Below are 16397 nucleotides of genomic sequence, written 5' to 3' on the forward strand. Positions count from 1 at the left end.
GGTAAACAGATAGCATATGTATCAAAAAAAATAAAATAAAAATACTTATTGGTTAAAAAAAAAAGAATGTCTTCGTGAGGAAAATATCTAATAATATTATGATGTAACGTGCCAGTCACTAAAGACTATCTATCCAAGGAGTTCCAAACTATGAATAACAAACTAAATATCAATTACTTTTAAAATATGCATTAATGTATTAACTAGGTACAGTACATTTGTATATGCATGTATAGATATCACTGGAAACAATTTGTACGTTGTTCAAAGTTATAATCTATATACATTTTATATAAAACATAGTATGGCAAAACTTCGTGTAAAGTATATAACTATCGATCACCAATGTATATCTCGTGCAAAATTTATATATATATATATACAAAATATAGCAATATCATATGGCACTTTGAGATTTGCAGCTACGTCATGCATTTACATCAATGGAGAAAAGCATAATCTTATAATTAAACGTTGTGTAAACAGTCATATAACGTAATACGGCACAGTTCAAACTTTATACATCACGAGATTCGTCAGTAACAAATTGCACACTGTTTAAAAGTTAGCAATGAAAATACCATTGAATACCATAAACTATTGTATAACCTGGTTTTAAGATTATAGAATACTATAGATGAAATAAAAAGGAAGAGTATACTTAAACAAGTATTAAAATGAAATTATGAATACACAAATGAAATTATGTCTTACAGTTACAACTCGTCCCTAAACTAATTATATAATGAAGGACGGCATGTTGTCCCTAAAGTAATTATATAATGAAGGACGGCATGTTCTCCCTAAAGTAATTATATAATGAAGGACGGCATGTTAAGTTATTATTTGATTGTGGTTGCCAGAATGTTATCAAAATACAAACACGCACATAAATATGTACACAGATACAATAAGACTGACTTCACAATGGTGAATCCTAGGACATCAGGAAGCAGGAAAGAAAAGAAATCCATTATTAAATTCTATGTATCCGTCATATCTTCGAAAAATGTTTTTCCAAAGATATGACGGAAAGTTCCTACTGGTTTTTCGATCGCTTGTATAGGTCGAGTTAAATGTGAAAAGTAAACTTTAAAATGTTCATCCAACACATTTTGCTATCTATGTACTTCTTATCTTTCTGCAACACATGTAAACATAGAATGTAGCACGCACCAGACATTGAACTTAATTTTATTCCACCGCCATTATAAACAATTAAAATTTTATCTCTTTTTTGTTTAATAACAAGTCAAGTCGTCAGCCAATGTATTTATCACATGCCACTTTGTCAAACATGCATGATTTAAGGTTTTATTAGAGAAACAACTATAAAGAACTAGTACTCTTTCTATGAAATTGGCTCATAACAGGTCAAATGAACACCAATAACAAATACAAAAAATATATATTATGAATAACAATAGAGACATTGTCATCAGTTTTAAAAACTGTTTGATCACAGGACGGATACCACTATCAAATTTTGACGATGCATAATATTTAGAAATATAAACTGTACATGTATGATGAAAACCTGTAAAATAATATAAAAAAAGTTCTCCAATATTGTTCAAAAATAATTTCAAAAAATTATAAATGATAAATAAATAATTAATAAATACAGTAAAAACAATAAATAGAAATCACCAAGTAAAATCCAATTGGACGCGAATCGGTAAACTATCAATGAGTTCTGAAAGTCATAATATATGGTCTAACCAAATTGTATGCTTCTTTTCACTGTAGGAATAGATTAGATCGCAAATAACCTATTCGGAGTTACACCTAATGATCAATATAGTTGCGACATGGATACCAATGCCAACGGATAGGACCTTAGTCTCGTTTGCATTCGTCAAATGGGATGCCAAATATAGTTAAATGGAGAAAATATTGATTCATTTGAATTCTTGAATGTCGTTGATAGCCCAATAAGTCAGCATGTCACCAAAAACATACTCAACAATTTTCACGCTATAGGAAAACACTGACGAATAGTACTCAACATCTATTCAGTTAAAACGTCAAGTAAAAACGATGAAATCCATAAAATCGAACAAAATGTATAACATATAATAAACATAGGTTACAAGAAAACATGAAGATTAGTCAGCGCAATCTGTCTCCTTCTTGACACAAAATTCATTAAATTTCAAACTTTTTTCAACAGCATTGTTGTAAGGATTAACATATATCACCCATTCGATTTGAAAACAATAACAAAAATAACGTTGACATTTGTTGACATTAATATTTGACTCAATTGTTTGACATGATAGCATGATTCACCTTGTCATTCAAATAAGGCCACGTATTAGGAGACGTCTGAGTCAACAAGGAATGTCAGAATTGAAGTTTTGTACAGATAGAGATTGAAAAAAAAAATAGAATAAATACATTAACGAAATTGCATGCTCAATTTCTTTTAGTAACTTAATAGGTACATTTTAATTTAAAGTAGTTTAAAGGTGTGTACACTTCCATCTTGTTTTAACCACTTGGCGTATGATTCCATATCGACTCTCGAAAAATAAAAATCTGATATTCCACCACCAAACTACATCGTGTTACAGCTCCAATTGGACCGTATCTTGTAGCTATGACAGTTTCAACACGTTCTTGTTCTGAATACAGCATTGTTATGATACAGATATTAAATTGGCAATGGACAGCGAATTAACAAAATAAATAGAGTAGGGTACATTATTAACGCCAGCTATTCTAGGAATGTACTACTATTATTGGTTGATATACAGACTTCTAAACAGTTACACTTCAGATAAAATAGCTCCAAAACTAAGCTACATAGGTTGCCTGCAATTGTAACTGAAGTCGTAAATTTAATGCCTAGGGACCGAAAACACCCCAGTTAGCCTGACACTACCAAATCAGTTATTGAAACTCTTCCAAACCGAGTGGATAGGAAGCAACTCGCCCCTAAGCAATTATTTTGTCAATATTTTCCGGATCCTAACCTTAGCTTGTGTACTACCAGGCCTGGAGTTACATTGGTTAGCCAACAGTCTTCCTTGATGCTCGATAGCTATATATTAAAGAAGAACACACGAGGAAGATTTTTCATTTGCTCGAATAATATGAGCTGGAGAAGCTTGACTGGATGTTTGCTGCGTGTATGGTTGTGCTTGTCCATGCATTTGCTGTTGTGCATATGGTTGTTGTTGTTGTTGGGCATATGCTTGATATTGTGCGTGCCCATATGGTTGTTGTTGAGCATATGGTTGGGGTGGTGTTTGTCCATACATTTGCTGTTGTGCATATGGTGGTTGTTGTTGAGCATATGCTTGAGGTTGTGCATGCCCATATTGTTGTTGCTGAGCATATGGATGTCCATGTGTATGTGGTTGAACTGCTGTAGGCTGTTGAGCTGGGATGTATGGTTGTCCAGGTTGTGGCTGGTCAGATTGGGGTTGAGGTGTGTATGGAGGAGGTGGTGGTTGCGATGTTTGTTGTGCTGTAGATGGATTTTCTGAAGAATGTAAGGGAGGTGGGGGTGAATTAACTGTGTTGTTTGCTGCATTTGGCGATCTTGCTGGTTTTTCCGATTCCGGTTTCTTTTCGGGTATTTCTTTTACTTTTTTGGTCTTTGAATCATCAATGCATCCCATAAAACCAGGCACGTGATCCGTTACTTTGGATAGAAGCTCATCAAATTTATCCCCTTTCCATGTCATCTGAACGTCCTCGTCACGGTAGAAATTGATGAACAGAAGTTGTGTGAAGACCATGCTCATTGGCCCACTAGGTGGCCATTGCATCTCTTCCAATAGAAGAGGAACTACAGGCTTCTTCAAAGAATCAGCTAGGCTTACCTCTCGTCGACAATTGGCTGAGACTGCGTACTTAGTGGTCACACAACTCAGAACGATCTTACAGCCTCGTACACCTCGGTCAATCTTGTCATACAGGGAGTCTCCACCTCCCATCTGGTAGATGTCCATCCAGCAGGTCAAACCAAGCTCACACAGCCTCTTGTACAACTGTTTTATCTGCTTCTGCTTACCCCACTGGTATGACAAGAACACATCTGGAGACTTGCTTTCCTCTCCCTGCAAGGTTAAGACACGGAACGTATTAAAGGTACCATGCCAAATTACAAAGTATCGTAGAGATGTGAAAAAACTGATTTTCAAGCAAAAAATACATTTACATGAAAAATCTTTTCAATTTCAAATAGAGAATAGAGATTAAGCACCATCGGTATTTTTTTTATTCAGAAACAACTTACTATATACTGAGGGAAAATGGCCAATGCATTTAACATACCTTTCCCCCAGCCGTGGTTGCAGTATTCTGACCTCCACTGCCGATAGGTTTCTTGGTGATGATAATTTCTTCAGCCACAGGGACCCACCACTTTTTGTACTCTGTAGGTAAATATTTTTTAGTATAAAAGAGATTTTTGTAAGTAGCCAAGTGAGCACTTCTCTTCATTGATTTAAAGCATTACATTTCATAAACATTATGCCTGGGTACTAATTCGTGAGTAACTTTGCATAAAAAATGTCTTTGATAATCCGCCTTGTTTCAGTGGCTTATGCCCGCGCAATGTCTGTGATTGAAGATAAATCCACAGAAGAAAAACGAAAGAGCAGGCAAAGGTAGGACACAAATGTAAGTTCTTAATCTTGCAATGAGTGTAGCAGAACTATTTTGGTTTCTCCAATGTCCCCTAAGAAGCCACTACATCAATCCCATTTTCATTTTATCTCAACATCAGTCAATTTAAATTGGACAAGAATTTCTATCTATGTACATATTTACTGATGTAATAACTTGGGAACCAAACGTTTTTTGAAATTAGGGAAATAGACAGTATTTTACACTTTCAATATTAGGATGCATTTAACTCCTTCACTAACCTTTAGCAACAAGTGATTCATCTGGCAGGGTTTTGTAGATGTTGAGCTGCATCAAAAGTTCCTGAAACTTTGGAACTGGCCAGTAACGTTGGTCTTTAGTCTCTTCCCCTTCTCGCTGGAAGAACCTCACAAACAGATACTCACTGAAGATGGGTCCCATGGAGCCCTGAGGGGGCCAACCCATTTTCTCCATCAGGAGGGGAATCATTGGCTTCCCAAGGTTTACGGCAAGGTTCACCTAAATTGAAAAGATTTGTTTTATAAACTTCAAAACGTTACTTTACAGACACATTTTCTCATACTTGATGCAAGTTCTTATATAACAATCACACATGGCACTTCTCTTGTCATGAATTACACACTCCATTTTCTCTTTTTCAACCACTTTTCATGAATGACACATTCTATTTTCTTTTTTTCAAACAGATTCTGACTAAAAACCTAATTTGAAAAGATATTTTTTTAACAAAATACAATACATTATTTTACAAACACATTTTCTCATACTTGATGCAAGTTCCTATATAACAAGCACATATTCCACTTCTTATTTAATCAATATTAACCAACATATTAAGACTGAAAACCTTTCCTTACCTCTCTGTTACAGTTTGGAGACTTGGCATACTTCCCCGACACACAGCATATGACGACTTTCGATCCTCTGATACCATTGTCAATTTTCTGAAACAGTTTATCCCCGCCTCCCATCTGTCCGATATCCATCCAACATTCATAGCCCGCCATGAGAAGGTGTTGCCTTAGTAACTTCACCTCGTTCTGGTGACCCCATTGGTAGCTCAGGAAGACTGGAGGCGGTTTGGTGTACTCGGGTGCTTCCTTCACAACATCATCTAAATTGATGTAAATATACAGATACAGTAAAGGTACGATTGAAATCTATAGTTTATAGTTTTTAGCTATCCTAATGGAATTCACGTTGAAAATGGACGTACTAGATACAAAAATTGTTAAAATTGGTCATCTAAATTCCAACTAATGTAAGCTATGAAAGGCAAAAACGATCAATGGAATGTTAAGCATTTTTAAGTCAGATAAATTTTCGGTGGAAAAACGTTTCGGTCAAGTTGAAACCATACGGTATCAAAAACAGTCTAAGAAAAACGGTCATAAATTCCTGAAATTCTGTGAGAAATTGGTCACATTATACATATAGCGTAATAAACAGATTATTAGTTTCTGTTACATTCCCAATACTAAGTCCCACTCATTTAGTTCCATGTATAAAACCTACACACTTTGTTAATCACTTGGCCCAGGAAAGCACCATTTCAAATTAATTCCCTCTACTCTGGTAATAAAAAAAGCATAACTTCGAATTCCTAATTCTTTTTGCATGAACTTACAGTGTTCAGACCAACCACATACCTATGCAAATGGTGTATTAATACTGCACTCCAAACTTAAAAAGTATGCATTTGAAAAGCAGATGACATTCTCTATAAGACCTAACTATTGAAATATCTTATCTTATCATACCTAGGATGCATACTCTAACCATGGAGGCCAGGTAGAAAGGAGAAAATACTCTTTATCTGAACTAAATTTGTGGTAGCAAGGTTTCAAAGCAAATATGGTTGGTTGTAATACCATTTGTACATGATAATGGTTGTTTGGGAGGAATGAATTGTTGACAGACTCCACAGAATGACATGCGATACTTGTGAACAGGAAGGACTAAGAGTATTTCAGGCTCTTTCATAATACAATACATATTGCAAATTCAGATAATGAAGACAAATGATAGTTAAATTTATGTGTCTTGTAATATGTTAATTCAAGATATATTTCAAAAAAGGTGATACAAACAAGAGGCCCAATGGGCCTGTATCGCTCACCTGGCTCTACAGCAACTTTGAAGTTGATTGAGGTCATTTCTAAAGATACTATGTTGATTACCTCTTTATTCAAATATCATTGTAAGCTAGTTTTATTCATATTAAAAATTTTCTAGTCCTTCATTCCAGCATTCTATTTGCCTATTATCAGGTCTGGTAGGCTCTTGGCTGTCGCAAAATTATTGTTTAAAGATTTAAGCCAATTTCACACCTGTGACCTTGAATATAGGTCAAGGTCATTTATTTGAACAAAATTGGTAGCCCTTCACCCCAGCATGCTACAGGCCCTATATCAAGTCCCTGGGCCTCTTGGTTATTGAGAAGAAGTCGTTTGAAAGTTATAGCCTATTTGACCCATGTGACCTTGAATGAAGGTCAAGGTCATTTATTTGAACAAACTTTGTAGCCCTTCACCCCAGCATGCTACAGGCCCAATATCAAGTCCCTGGGCCTCTTGGTTATTGAGAAGAAGTCGTCTGAAGATTATGTCCTATTTGACCCATGTGACCTTGAATGAAGGTCAAGGTCATTTATTTGAACAAACTTTGTAGCCCTTCACCCCAGCATTCTACAGGCCCAATATCAAGTCCCTGGGCCTCTTGGTTATTGAGAAGAAGTTGTTTGAATGAAAAAGTTGACGCCGGACGGCCGGACGGACGGACGACGGACGCCGCACCACGGCATAAGCTCACTTGCCCTTCGGGCAGGTGAGCTAATAATTCCATATACTCCCAAATAGACACAGCACTGACCTACAACCTTCATTGCATTCTCTACAATGATCGCAGCATCTTGTCTGTTCATTTCCTGCAGAGTGGTAAGTACTGCATGGGTAGCCTCAGATGTCTTGTTGGTAGCGTACCACTCACTGAGGAGCGCCATGCAGGGGTCATTCTGGGTAGCCCATGCCTTTATGTCCTTTGGTGAGTATCCCAGTCGCTGAGCCAATAGCCTCCAATCATGATCAGACTTTGGATTCATTAACTTTGTAAGATCACGTGACCATGCTGGGGCGTTGGACATTGTCTGTAATACAAAGTGCAGAAACATAGATGAACATCAATATTAATACTGTTTTCCAAAGCGAAAAAAGTAATTTTTTTTTTAAACTGTGGCATTTCAGATATAAAACACAGACCGCAAAATAGTCAAACAGGAGAAAATTCCCACCTTTTTGTCAATCTCTTCGACCTTGACCTTTGTATCAGAAAGATCTTTTTCCACAACATCAACACGTTTCTTGACAGTTTTAATTCCGGTTTTCACTGTTGTGATTTCCTTGTCATGCCTGTCAACAGTAGTCTTTAACCCTTTGACATCCCCTTCAACTTTTGTGACCTTCTTGTCAAGTTCTTCGACCTTCTCCTTTGTTTGTATGACATCTATGACAATACCTTGCATACTGAAATTTGATATGGAAATTGATGACTTTAGCAAATGACATTTAGTTATCTCTTTAAACAAGAATACTTGATATTGTTAAACCAATGTATGTTCCCTATCAGCTCCAGCTAAAATTAGTTACAGTGACCTTGACTTTTACCGAAATGCCTTCAAACACAGGGTCTTTAATCATTGTGTAAAGTTGAATCAAACTCATGAGAGGAATGAAGTCGGTAGAGCACACAAAACCTTGGCATTACATTTATACGCACAAGACAGACAGAGAGGAAACCTAAAGTCCCCTTGGTTTCTTGATAAAGAATCTTACTGGCATTAATCTAGAATAATCCGGACACCTTGCAACACATGTAGTGTCTGGTTTAAATATAAAAAAAAACGTTTACTGTAAAGTATTCTCAAACCGGTTCAGTCATATAGTACCTGATTCCATCCATTGCATTGACAATCGAAGTGGCTGTGTCTTTTAAAAACATTGTTTTTCCATTCTGCTGCAAATCCTCGAAAAATTCTCGATGAGGTTTGAGAGTTTCCACACCATACTTAGCGGCCAAAGTTCGCATAGCATCCAACAGGGGGAACATAAAATTGTGATCAGGACATTTCTTCACCAGAATGATGAGCTCCTTCAGAATCCTAACCACTAGTGACTGTTAAATAAAATAGATAGTTAATGCAAAAGTCATATTAAGATACAAAAAAGGAATGGGTTCAAAGTATATGATCATTATCTTTAAAAAAACACAAACACAAAATGCAATGTCTCCTGTATCAGATAAATCTTTCAAAATATGAAAGGATGGCAGTGCACAAAATACTCCAGAAAGAAGATGAGCAATATTTAAAACACTTCAAATATTTTACAAAATTAAGTCAAGAAATTTGTTAACTTCATATTGTCGATGAAGTTTGAGAATTCCACACCATACCTAGCAGCCAGAGTTGAACATATAATTGAGATATGGACATTTCCTGACCAGATTAATAAGCTCAGAATTGTATCCACTAATGGCTGTTGCATCAAATACATGCTTAGTTCATATAGTCAGGCTATGATGTTGAGTTAAGTACATATAAAAACTAAACCCTTTAAAATATGAAAGGATGACAAAGTAGACCCCAGTTCCACAAGTATTACTTCATCGCATAAACTTCCTTAACATACAATTTGCCATAGGGAAGCATTACAAAATGTTAGGAAAGTTTTTTTACCAACATTTTCCCTTATATTCAATGATGCTTTCCTATGGAAAATGTCTAGTTCAGGAATTAAGTTGAATATTTCCCTTTACTTGAGACTACAGAGGAAAACTTCCGATTACTTATGCCAACAAGAGTCTAAAATCGCATGTGGTAAGACCAATGCAAGAAATATTTTGTTCAAATGTATTTATGACCAAATTTGTGGTAAGTTAGCAATCACAAAAATCACAAAACAAGAGGCCCAATGGGCCTGAATCGCACACCTGTTTCTAGAACAAATTTGAAGTTGATCTAGGTCATATCATATGCAGATACTAACAAGTCATACCTAGTAATGATATAATTTTCAACTAGAACTGTCGCCAGGATGGCTGACAAATACCCCCACAATCTGCACGAGTCAATGGTGAATTGGAACTGTTAATTAGAGGCTAACTAAGATAACCCAGTAATATAGTGACCAGTTGCCATAGCAACCATAATTTTGAAAAAAAAATTAAGTTTCATTGAAATCGGCCCATCGGTTTAGGAGAAGTTGTCCAGACAAACTTAAAGTTATTGTTCTTGTCAGAAAACCTGTTTATAGTGACCAGTTGCCATAGCAACCATAATTTTGAAAAAAAGAAAGTGGCATGCACATCTACACATGGTCCTCTATATTTGTGTGAAGTTTCATTAAAATTGGCCATTTAGTTTAGGAGTTGTCCGGACAAACTTAAAGTTATGGTTCTTATCGGAAAACCTGTTTATAGTGACCAGTTGCCATAGCAACCATAATTTTAAGAAAAATAAAGTGGCATGCACATCTACACATGATCATTAATATTTGTGTGAAGTTTCATCGGAATTGGCCCATCGGTTTAGGAGTAGTTGTCCGGACAAAATGCGTCTACAGACGGACGGACGGACGGACGGACGGACGGACAGACAACCTGATTCCAGTATATCCCCTTAACTTCGTTGCGGGGGTATAACTAGTGCTGATCACCACGTGATTAAATTATCGGAGAAGGCTAGCTAGGTTTATTCATGTAAGTAAAGAAATCATTGTTTAAAGATTTCAACATATTTGACCCCAGTCACCTTGCATAAAGGTCAAGGTCATTCATTTGAACAAACTCGGTACCCCTTCACCAGAGCATGCTATATGCACAAAATCAAGTCCCTGGGCCTCTTTGGTATTGGGAAGTTGTTTGGATCCCTGTGCCCTTGAATATGTCAAGTTCATTCATTTGAACAAACTTAAAAGCACTTTATCCAAGCATAATAGAGTTCAAACATCACCTCCTAGGACCCTTTGATTATTGAGAAGAAATCATTTAAATGATTTTAACATATTTGACCCCTATGACCTTGAATAAAGGTCAAGGTCATTCATTCGGGCAGGTGAGATTTGGGACAAGGGGTTTCTATGTTGTGTTATCTTGACAAGTACCAAATCCCATTTATTAGGAAGATTGAACAAATAATTAAATGATTTGTTTAAATCAATCAAGCAGATCAAAACATACCTGGTTTGTCAGTCCAAGATTGACAGCTATCATCTGAATACCTGTTGAGTGTAAGGGTTCTATTTCTGGATTTTGTAGAACATGTTTGATCAGGCTATCTCCAAACAGTTTTGGTTGTTTTGGTATAAGTTCACCCAAAATCTGCAGCATGTAGTACCTGGCATACTGCTTTCCAATCATGCTGATCAAAAAGTCAACATGGTGTTGAGTAAAGAGCTAGAGTGACAGAAAAAAATAAAAGTTACCATGGTATCTGGGTGAAGAGCTAGAATGGTGCATTGATGTAACCATCATCATCTAACCCAAACAATAATCACCTGACAGTGACGATTTTTACCTGGCTTGTGACAATACCTCTCCCTTATCAATACCATTATCACAATCTACACGTCCTTCATCCTTGTGACCTTTCACACCTATGCTTTGTCACTCACTATGCAATTATACCTATACTATATTATGTGCATATTGTCTTTAAGTTCCTGCCCATTCTGTTAACTGGTGTCCTCTTTAGTCTCTGACCCGTCTTATAAACATTGTTAACCTAAGTTAGATTATATAAACGACACACAAGATATTAGATATACAAATTTTGAGCTACATAAAATAACCCAAAATAATAGTCTGCCTTACCTCCCCTTGTTTCACAGCCATTGGTTTTAGCAACAAAGGCTCTAAGTTAAAATCTCCTCCTGCATTTCCTTCTATTGCTTCCATGATATCTTTGAATTCCTGCTTTGTGAATCCATCACTCTCCTCATACGGCTTATATATGGCACCTTAGAAAAGATAACACATTCAGATAATGTGTCTAATAGATTTCTAGCAAAAAACAACAGAAAATAGAAGTTAATTATCAGTCTGGGACCATACCTTGCAATTATCAATATCAACGTTGGCTTGAGGCCATACTCATTCTCATCACGTTTTTTTCAATTTGATACATAATTGCATATTACAGCCATTTTGAATTTCAACATGACTAGAAACATAACAAAAGATCCAAGAGGGCCCATCACTGAATTATCTTTGTTTGTTCGATGTATGATTTTTCTCTATTTTAATCCTTTAAGCCTTCTTATGGAATATAAGAAACATCTTAGAGAAGAATTTTCAGTGAATCAGAAATAGCAATGCTAAACAGCAATTTTGCTTTATGGATCATACTCAAAATCAAATAGGGACAATATAAGGGCCCAAGGGCAACCTACATATGAATCTTGAGACAAGGAGAACAAACATATGAAATTTGAGAGATATCTAAAAAGACCTTTATGTGAATTAGAAATATTAACACAAAACTTTAACCATCAGCCTTTTTTCTACATCAAACTTAAAATAAAGCTAGGGCACTGAGAGGTCAGCAAATGATCTATCATCATGTGGTAAGGGCAATCTTTATTAATGAAAATATACTAAACTGAACTTTGACCTCTGAAACAAATTATTTTGACATTTGGCAAGAGGAGAGAACAACTTTAATTCATAATTTCCTAAAAAATGTAAGTCAGTACAACAACAAAAAATGTGACCTTGGCTTCGGACCCAGTGACCTTAACAAAATATTCATTTACAAAAAGATACAAGAGGTGCCCTTGACATTTTACCCAATGACCTTGACCATTAGTCAGCTGACTACCTGCTTAAATGTGACCAACTTTGTTTCATAACAATCTGTTCATCAGTGAAAAGATACAAAATGTGACCTATAAATACAATGACCTATGACACCATTACTACTGTACCTTGAATTTTGGTCAGCCAACTCCTTGTATAACTTTGCTTAATAATGTCTTAAAAAAATGTTCATCAGTGAAAAGTTTAAATTATGACTATGCCCTCTGACCCATCAAACCCGACAGCTGACTCCTTGTTTAATTCTACCTTAACTTTGCTTCATAATAATACAAAATGTCCATCAGAGAAAAACATATAATTTGGCAAATACTGCTTCATAGTCCCACAACAAAATGTTCCTTAGTTTGAGTTTGATTGGCCCATGGGAACTCAAGTTATCGCACGGAAACCATTGTGTGGACTTTTCATTTATAGTTACCGTGACCATTGTCCTTTTTAACCTGAAAAGCAATCTAAGCAAGCACTTTTGGTAAAGAAGCACTGTATGAAGTTTGAGCCTGATTGGCTAAGGAAAACTCGAGTTATCATATGGAAACAAATTTTCTATTTATAGTAAGTGACCTTGACCTTTGACCTTCAAACCTGAAAAGCAATCCCAAGCACTGTATGAAGTTTGAGTTTGATTGGCCAAATGGAACTCAAGATATCGCACGGAAACCATTGTGCAGACAACGACGCCGACGGCAACATTGTAATACCTATATGTTGCCTTTTTCAGGCGACACAAATATTGACCTTCACATTGACCAAGCGACCTTGAATTGAAGACCCTGATCATTGGTAAGTAAACTCCTTATTTAATTGTGAACAACTTTGTTTCATCATGTCATCACAACATGTCCATTAGTGATCACGCTTTATTTGATGTTGACCTTTGTCCGTGACCTTGACCTTTCATCAGTTAACTCCTTGTTTAATTCCAAACAACTTTGCTACATCATGCCATAACAAAATGTTCATAAGTGAAAAGATGCAAAATTTGAACCTTATGTCCTAGACCTTTGACATTGACTGTTTATTAAGTTAAAGTGTGCATTTTTGTGAAATGAACATCTTAACCAAGTTTTATGTGAATCAGACAATAAATACCAAAGTTCTAGCAAGGATTAAAATCCTTTTTGAATGGACAGAAAGACAGACAGTCGGTGATTAATAAAGGGTATCTGTATCTTCAATACGGGGCCCTAATAAGTTTTCAAAGAAATATATGGCTGAATGTAATGTTCATCTGAGTTCTTGGATCAATGGGAAACGTATATGTTCAATAAGGCAACAGTACTTACCAAAAGAATTCAAGGAACCTGTGCATTTGCACCAAGCAACAAGAGAGCTCAAATGTCCTTTCAAAAGGTTGGGCGCACTTGTACCAATTCTCCCAACTACAGCGCGACTAGCATCTACTAGATTTTTCTCCTCATGTTCCATTTGATTAAATAAGGCTGGAATCAGTGGTTTGCAAACTTCAGCATTATGATGATCGACATGCTAGAAAGATAAAAAATGATTGATGAAACTCAAATTCTAGATACTGACCTACGTACTAGAGATCACATGAAACTCAAATTCTAGATACTGACCTACTAGATATCAAATACAGGTATATAACATCATTATATCTGGTGGAACACACCCATCAACCAGTTTTCATTAAAAAAAAATTATAAACGAAATTATGGCTTACACTAGCATTGCAATTTATCAATTGCTTATTGGCCCCGCTGGTGCGGTTCCGACCTTTAAAAGTAGTGACACAGAAAGTTGTAACTGACAAAGTTTTCAGTTATTGTAAACCAATTTATAATATTACTACCTTGATATACTGTGTAATAAAGCCAGTACGTAATTTTTTTTAATTCACATGTGTAATAACACCTCTCGCTATGCTGATTGGCTAATTCTATGTGAACTGTATTTATACGTGTGGGAACGTCGTACTTCTTTTTACTACGAAGCGTAAAAAGTGATGACTGCTAGGCTTATAGTAAAATGACAATGTTTAAAAGTTGAAGGAGATGAAGTGAAGATTAACAACTAAGGCAAGAGCCTTATAAAGAGACTGCTGGAAAACCATGAGTACACTGTTGAAATTGAAGAAATCAATTTCAAGTTTGATTAAATAGTCAATCAGCTTATTCTAGATACAGTTGAAGTTGAAGGTCTGCCTGTGTAAACAAGCAGACAACAGATCAGGTCACCCCAGGGGCAGGGCAGACATATTCGCATTAACAACAATGATATCAATGATTTTGTAAACAAACAAGCAAACAAAAACACTTTGTATGAAATCTTGTTTTGAAGCTTGTTGTAAGGTCTGTATTTAAATTAAATTTTAAGAGTAAATTGTACGTATGTGTAGGACTATTTCTTCCCTCACCAGTATATTCAAAATTGACCTGCTTTGAGGGATTGGGTGTTTTGGTTGCAACATTTGGAATCAGCTTGTGATGGCAAAGAGAAAATCAGTTTTTGATGAGGAAGGATGAAAAAATGTCATATGATAAAAGAATCTGTCGTGAGATTCCCTACATATTAGATTTATGATCCATAATATAATTATTTAAAATATTTCATTTTTGCTTGCAAAGGCTCGTAACTCAAAACTTGTATCATTTATCTATTTCTACTAAAATGTGTACCTTGCTTGCAAAATCCCCCAAGAAACGTGAAGCTACAACACAATAAAATGTTTCAGTCCCGTTTTGTAAATCCATGTAGTCCAAACCCTCTGTCTGCATCGTCCATATAAACATCCGTATGAAGGTTTTGTTGACTCCGTCAGGTATGTCTTGTCCAGTACTGAAATCATAAATATTGTCAGTTGTCTTATTGAACTAATAACGACAGCTACACATGATATTTAAACACTTTATTAGTTTAAGCAGCAAATCATTTTGAGAATGGGCTTTAGTTACTGCAGTAAAGTTATACATTGTAAACTGATTGAAACCTTATACTCCCTCCGTCAACCTTATACTCCCTCTGTCAACCTTATAATCCCTCTGTCAACCTTATACTCCCTCTGTCAACCTTATACTCCCTCTGTCAACCTTATACTCCCTCTGTCAACCTTATAATCCCTCTGTCAACCTTATACTCCCTCCGTCAACCTTATACGCCCTCTGTCAACCTTATACTCCCTCCGTCAACCTTATACTCCCTCTGTCAACCTTATACTCCCTCTGTCAACCTTATACTCCCTCCGTCAACCTTATACGCCCTCCGTCAACCTTATACACCCTCCGTCAACCTTATACTCCCTCTGTCAACCTTATATGCCCTCTGTCAACCTTTAATTATACTCACTCTGTCAACCTTATACTTCCTCTGTCAACCTTATACTTCCTCTGTCAACCTTATACTCCCTCTGTCAACCTTATACGCCCTCCGTCAACCTTATGCTCCCTCTGTCAACCTTATAATCCCTCTGTCAACCTTATACTCCCTCTGTCAACCTTATACTCCCTCTGTCAACCTTATACTCCCTCTCTCAACCTTATACGCCCTCTGTCAACCTTATACTCCCTCCGTCAACCTTATACGCCCTCTGTCAACCTTATACGCCCTCTGTAAACCTTATACTTCCTCTGTCAACCTTATACTCCCGCCGTCAACCTTATACTCTCTCTGTCAACCTTATACTCCCTCTGTCAACCTTATATGCCCTCTGTCAACCTTTAATTATACTCACTCTGTCAACCTTATAGCTCTCATATCAAGAAGGAAGAATCCCAATGTATTACAGTAACTCTTGGAGCCATATTGGATATACACATTGGATTTGTTGCTATGTTACAAAATAACATGGTTCAGGGTTGACTGACCAACAGGTGACAGTTTCAACGCCTTATATTACATTAAACATTGGAATGCAATGTATGTGAGGGCAGTTATCCTGATAAGTT

The 16397-nt window shown here is 36.2% G+C and overlaps 1 protein-coding gene across 2 annotated transcripts in view; it reads right to left on the reverse strand.

The window, feature by feature from the left end:
* Positions 1–6: 6 nt before the first annotated feature.
* Positions 7–16397, reverse strand: part of LOC117325949 — an 88539-nt gene continuing 72148 nt past the window's right edge. For both annotated transcript variants that reach the window (XM_033882481.1, XM_033882482.1), the window contains exons 14-24: positions 15132–15291; positions 13779–13980; positions 11491–11636; positions 10858–11073; positions 8567–8793; positions 7913–8144; positions 7495–7768; positions 5481–5737; positions 4884–5121; positions 4288–4388; positions 7–4070 (exon numbers count right to left, since the gene is read on the reverse strand). In XM_033882481.1, the coding sequence (XP_033738372.1) occupies positions 3054–4070; positions 4288–4388; positions 4884–5121; positions 5481–5737; positions 7495–7768; positions 7913–8144; positions 8567–8793; positions 10858–11073; positions 11491–11636; positions 13779–13980; positions 15132–15291 (3070 nt within the window). In that variant the 3' untranslated portion in view covers positions 7–3053. The remainder of the gene's footprint in view (positions 4071–4287; positions 4389–4883; positions 5122–5480; positions 5738–7494; positions 7769–7912; positions 8145–8566; positions 8794–10857; positions 11074–11490; positions 11637–13778; positions 13981–15131; positions 15292–16397) is intronic.

Source organism: Pecten maximus, chromosome 4 (genome assembly GCF_902652985.1).
Source record: "Pecten maximus chromosome 4, xPecMax1.1, whole genome shotgun sequence".
Taxonomy (NCBI): Eukaryota; Metazoa; Mollusca; class Bivalvia; order Pectinida; family Pectinidae; genus Pecten; species Pecten maximus.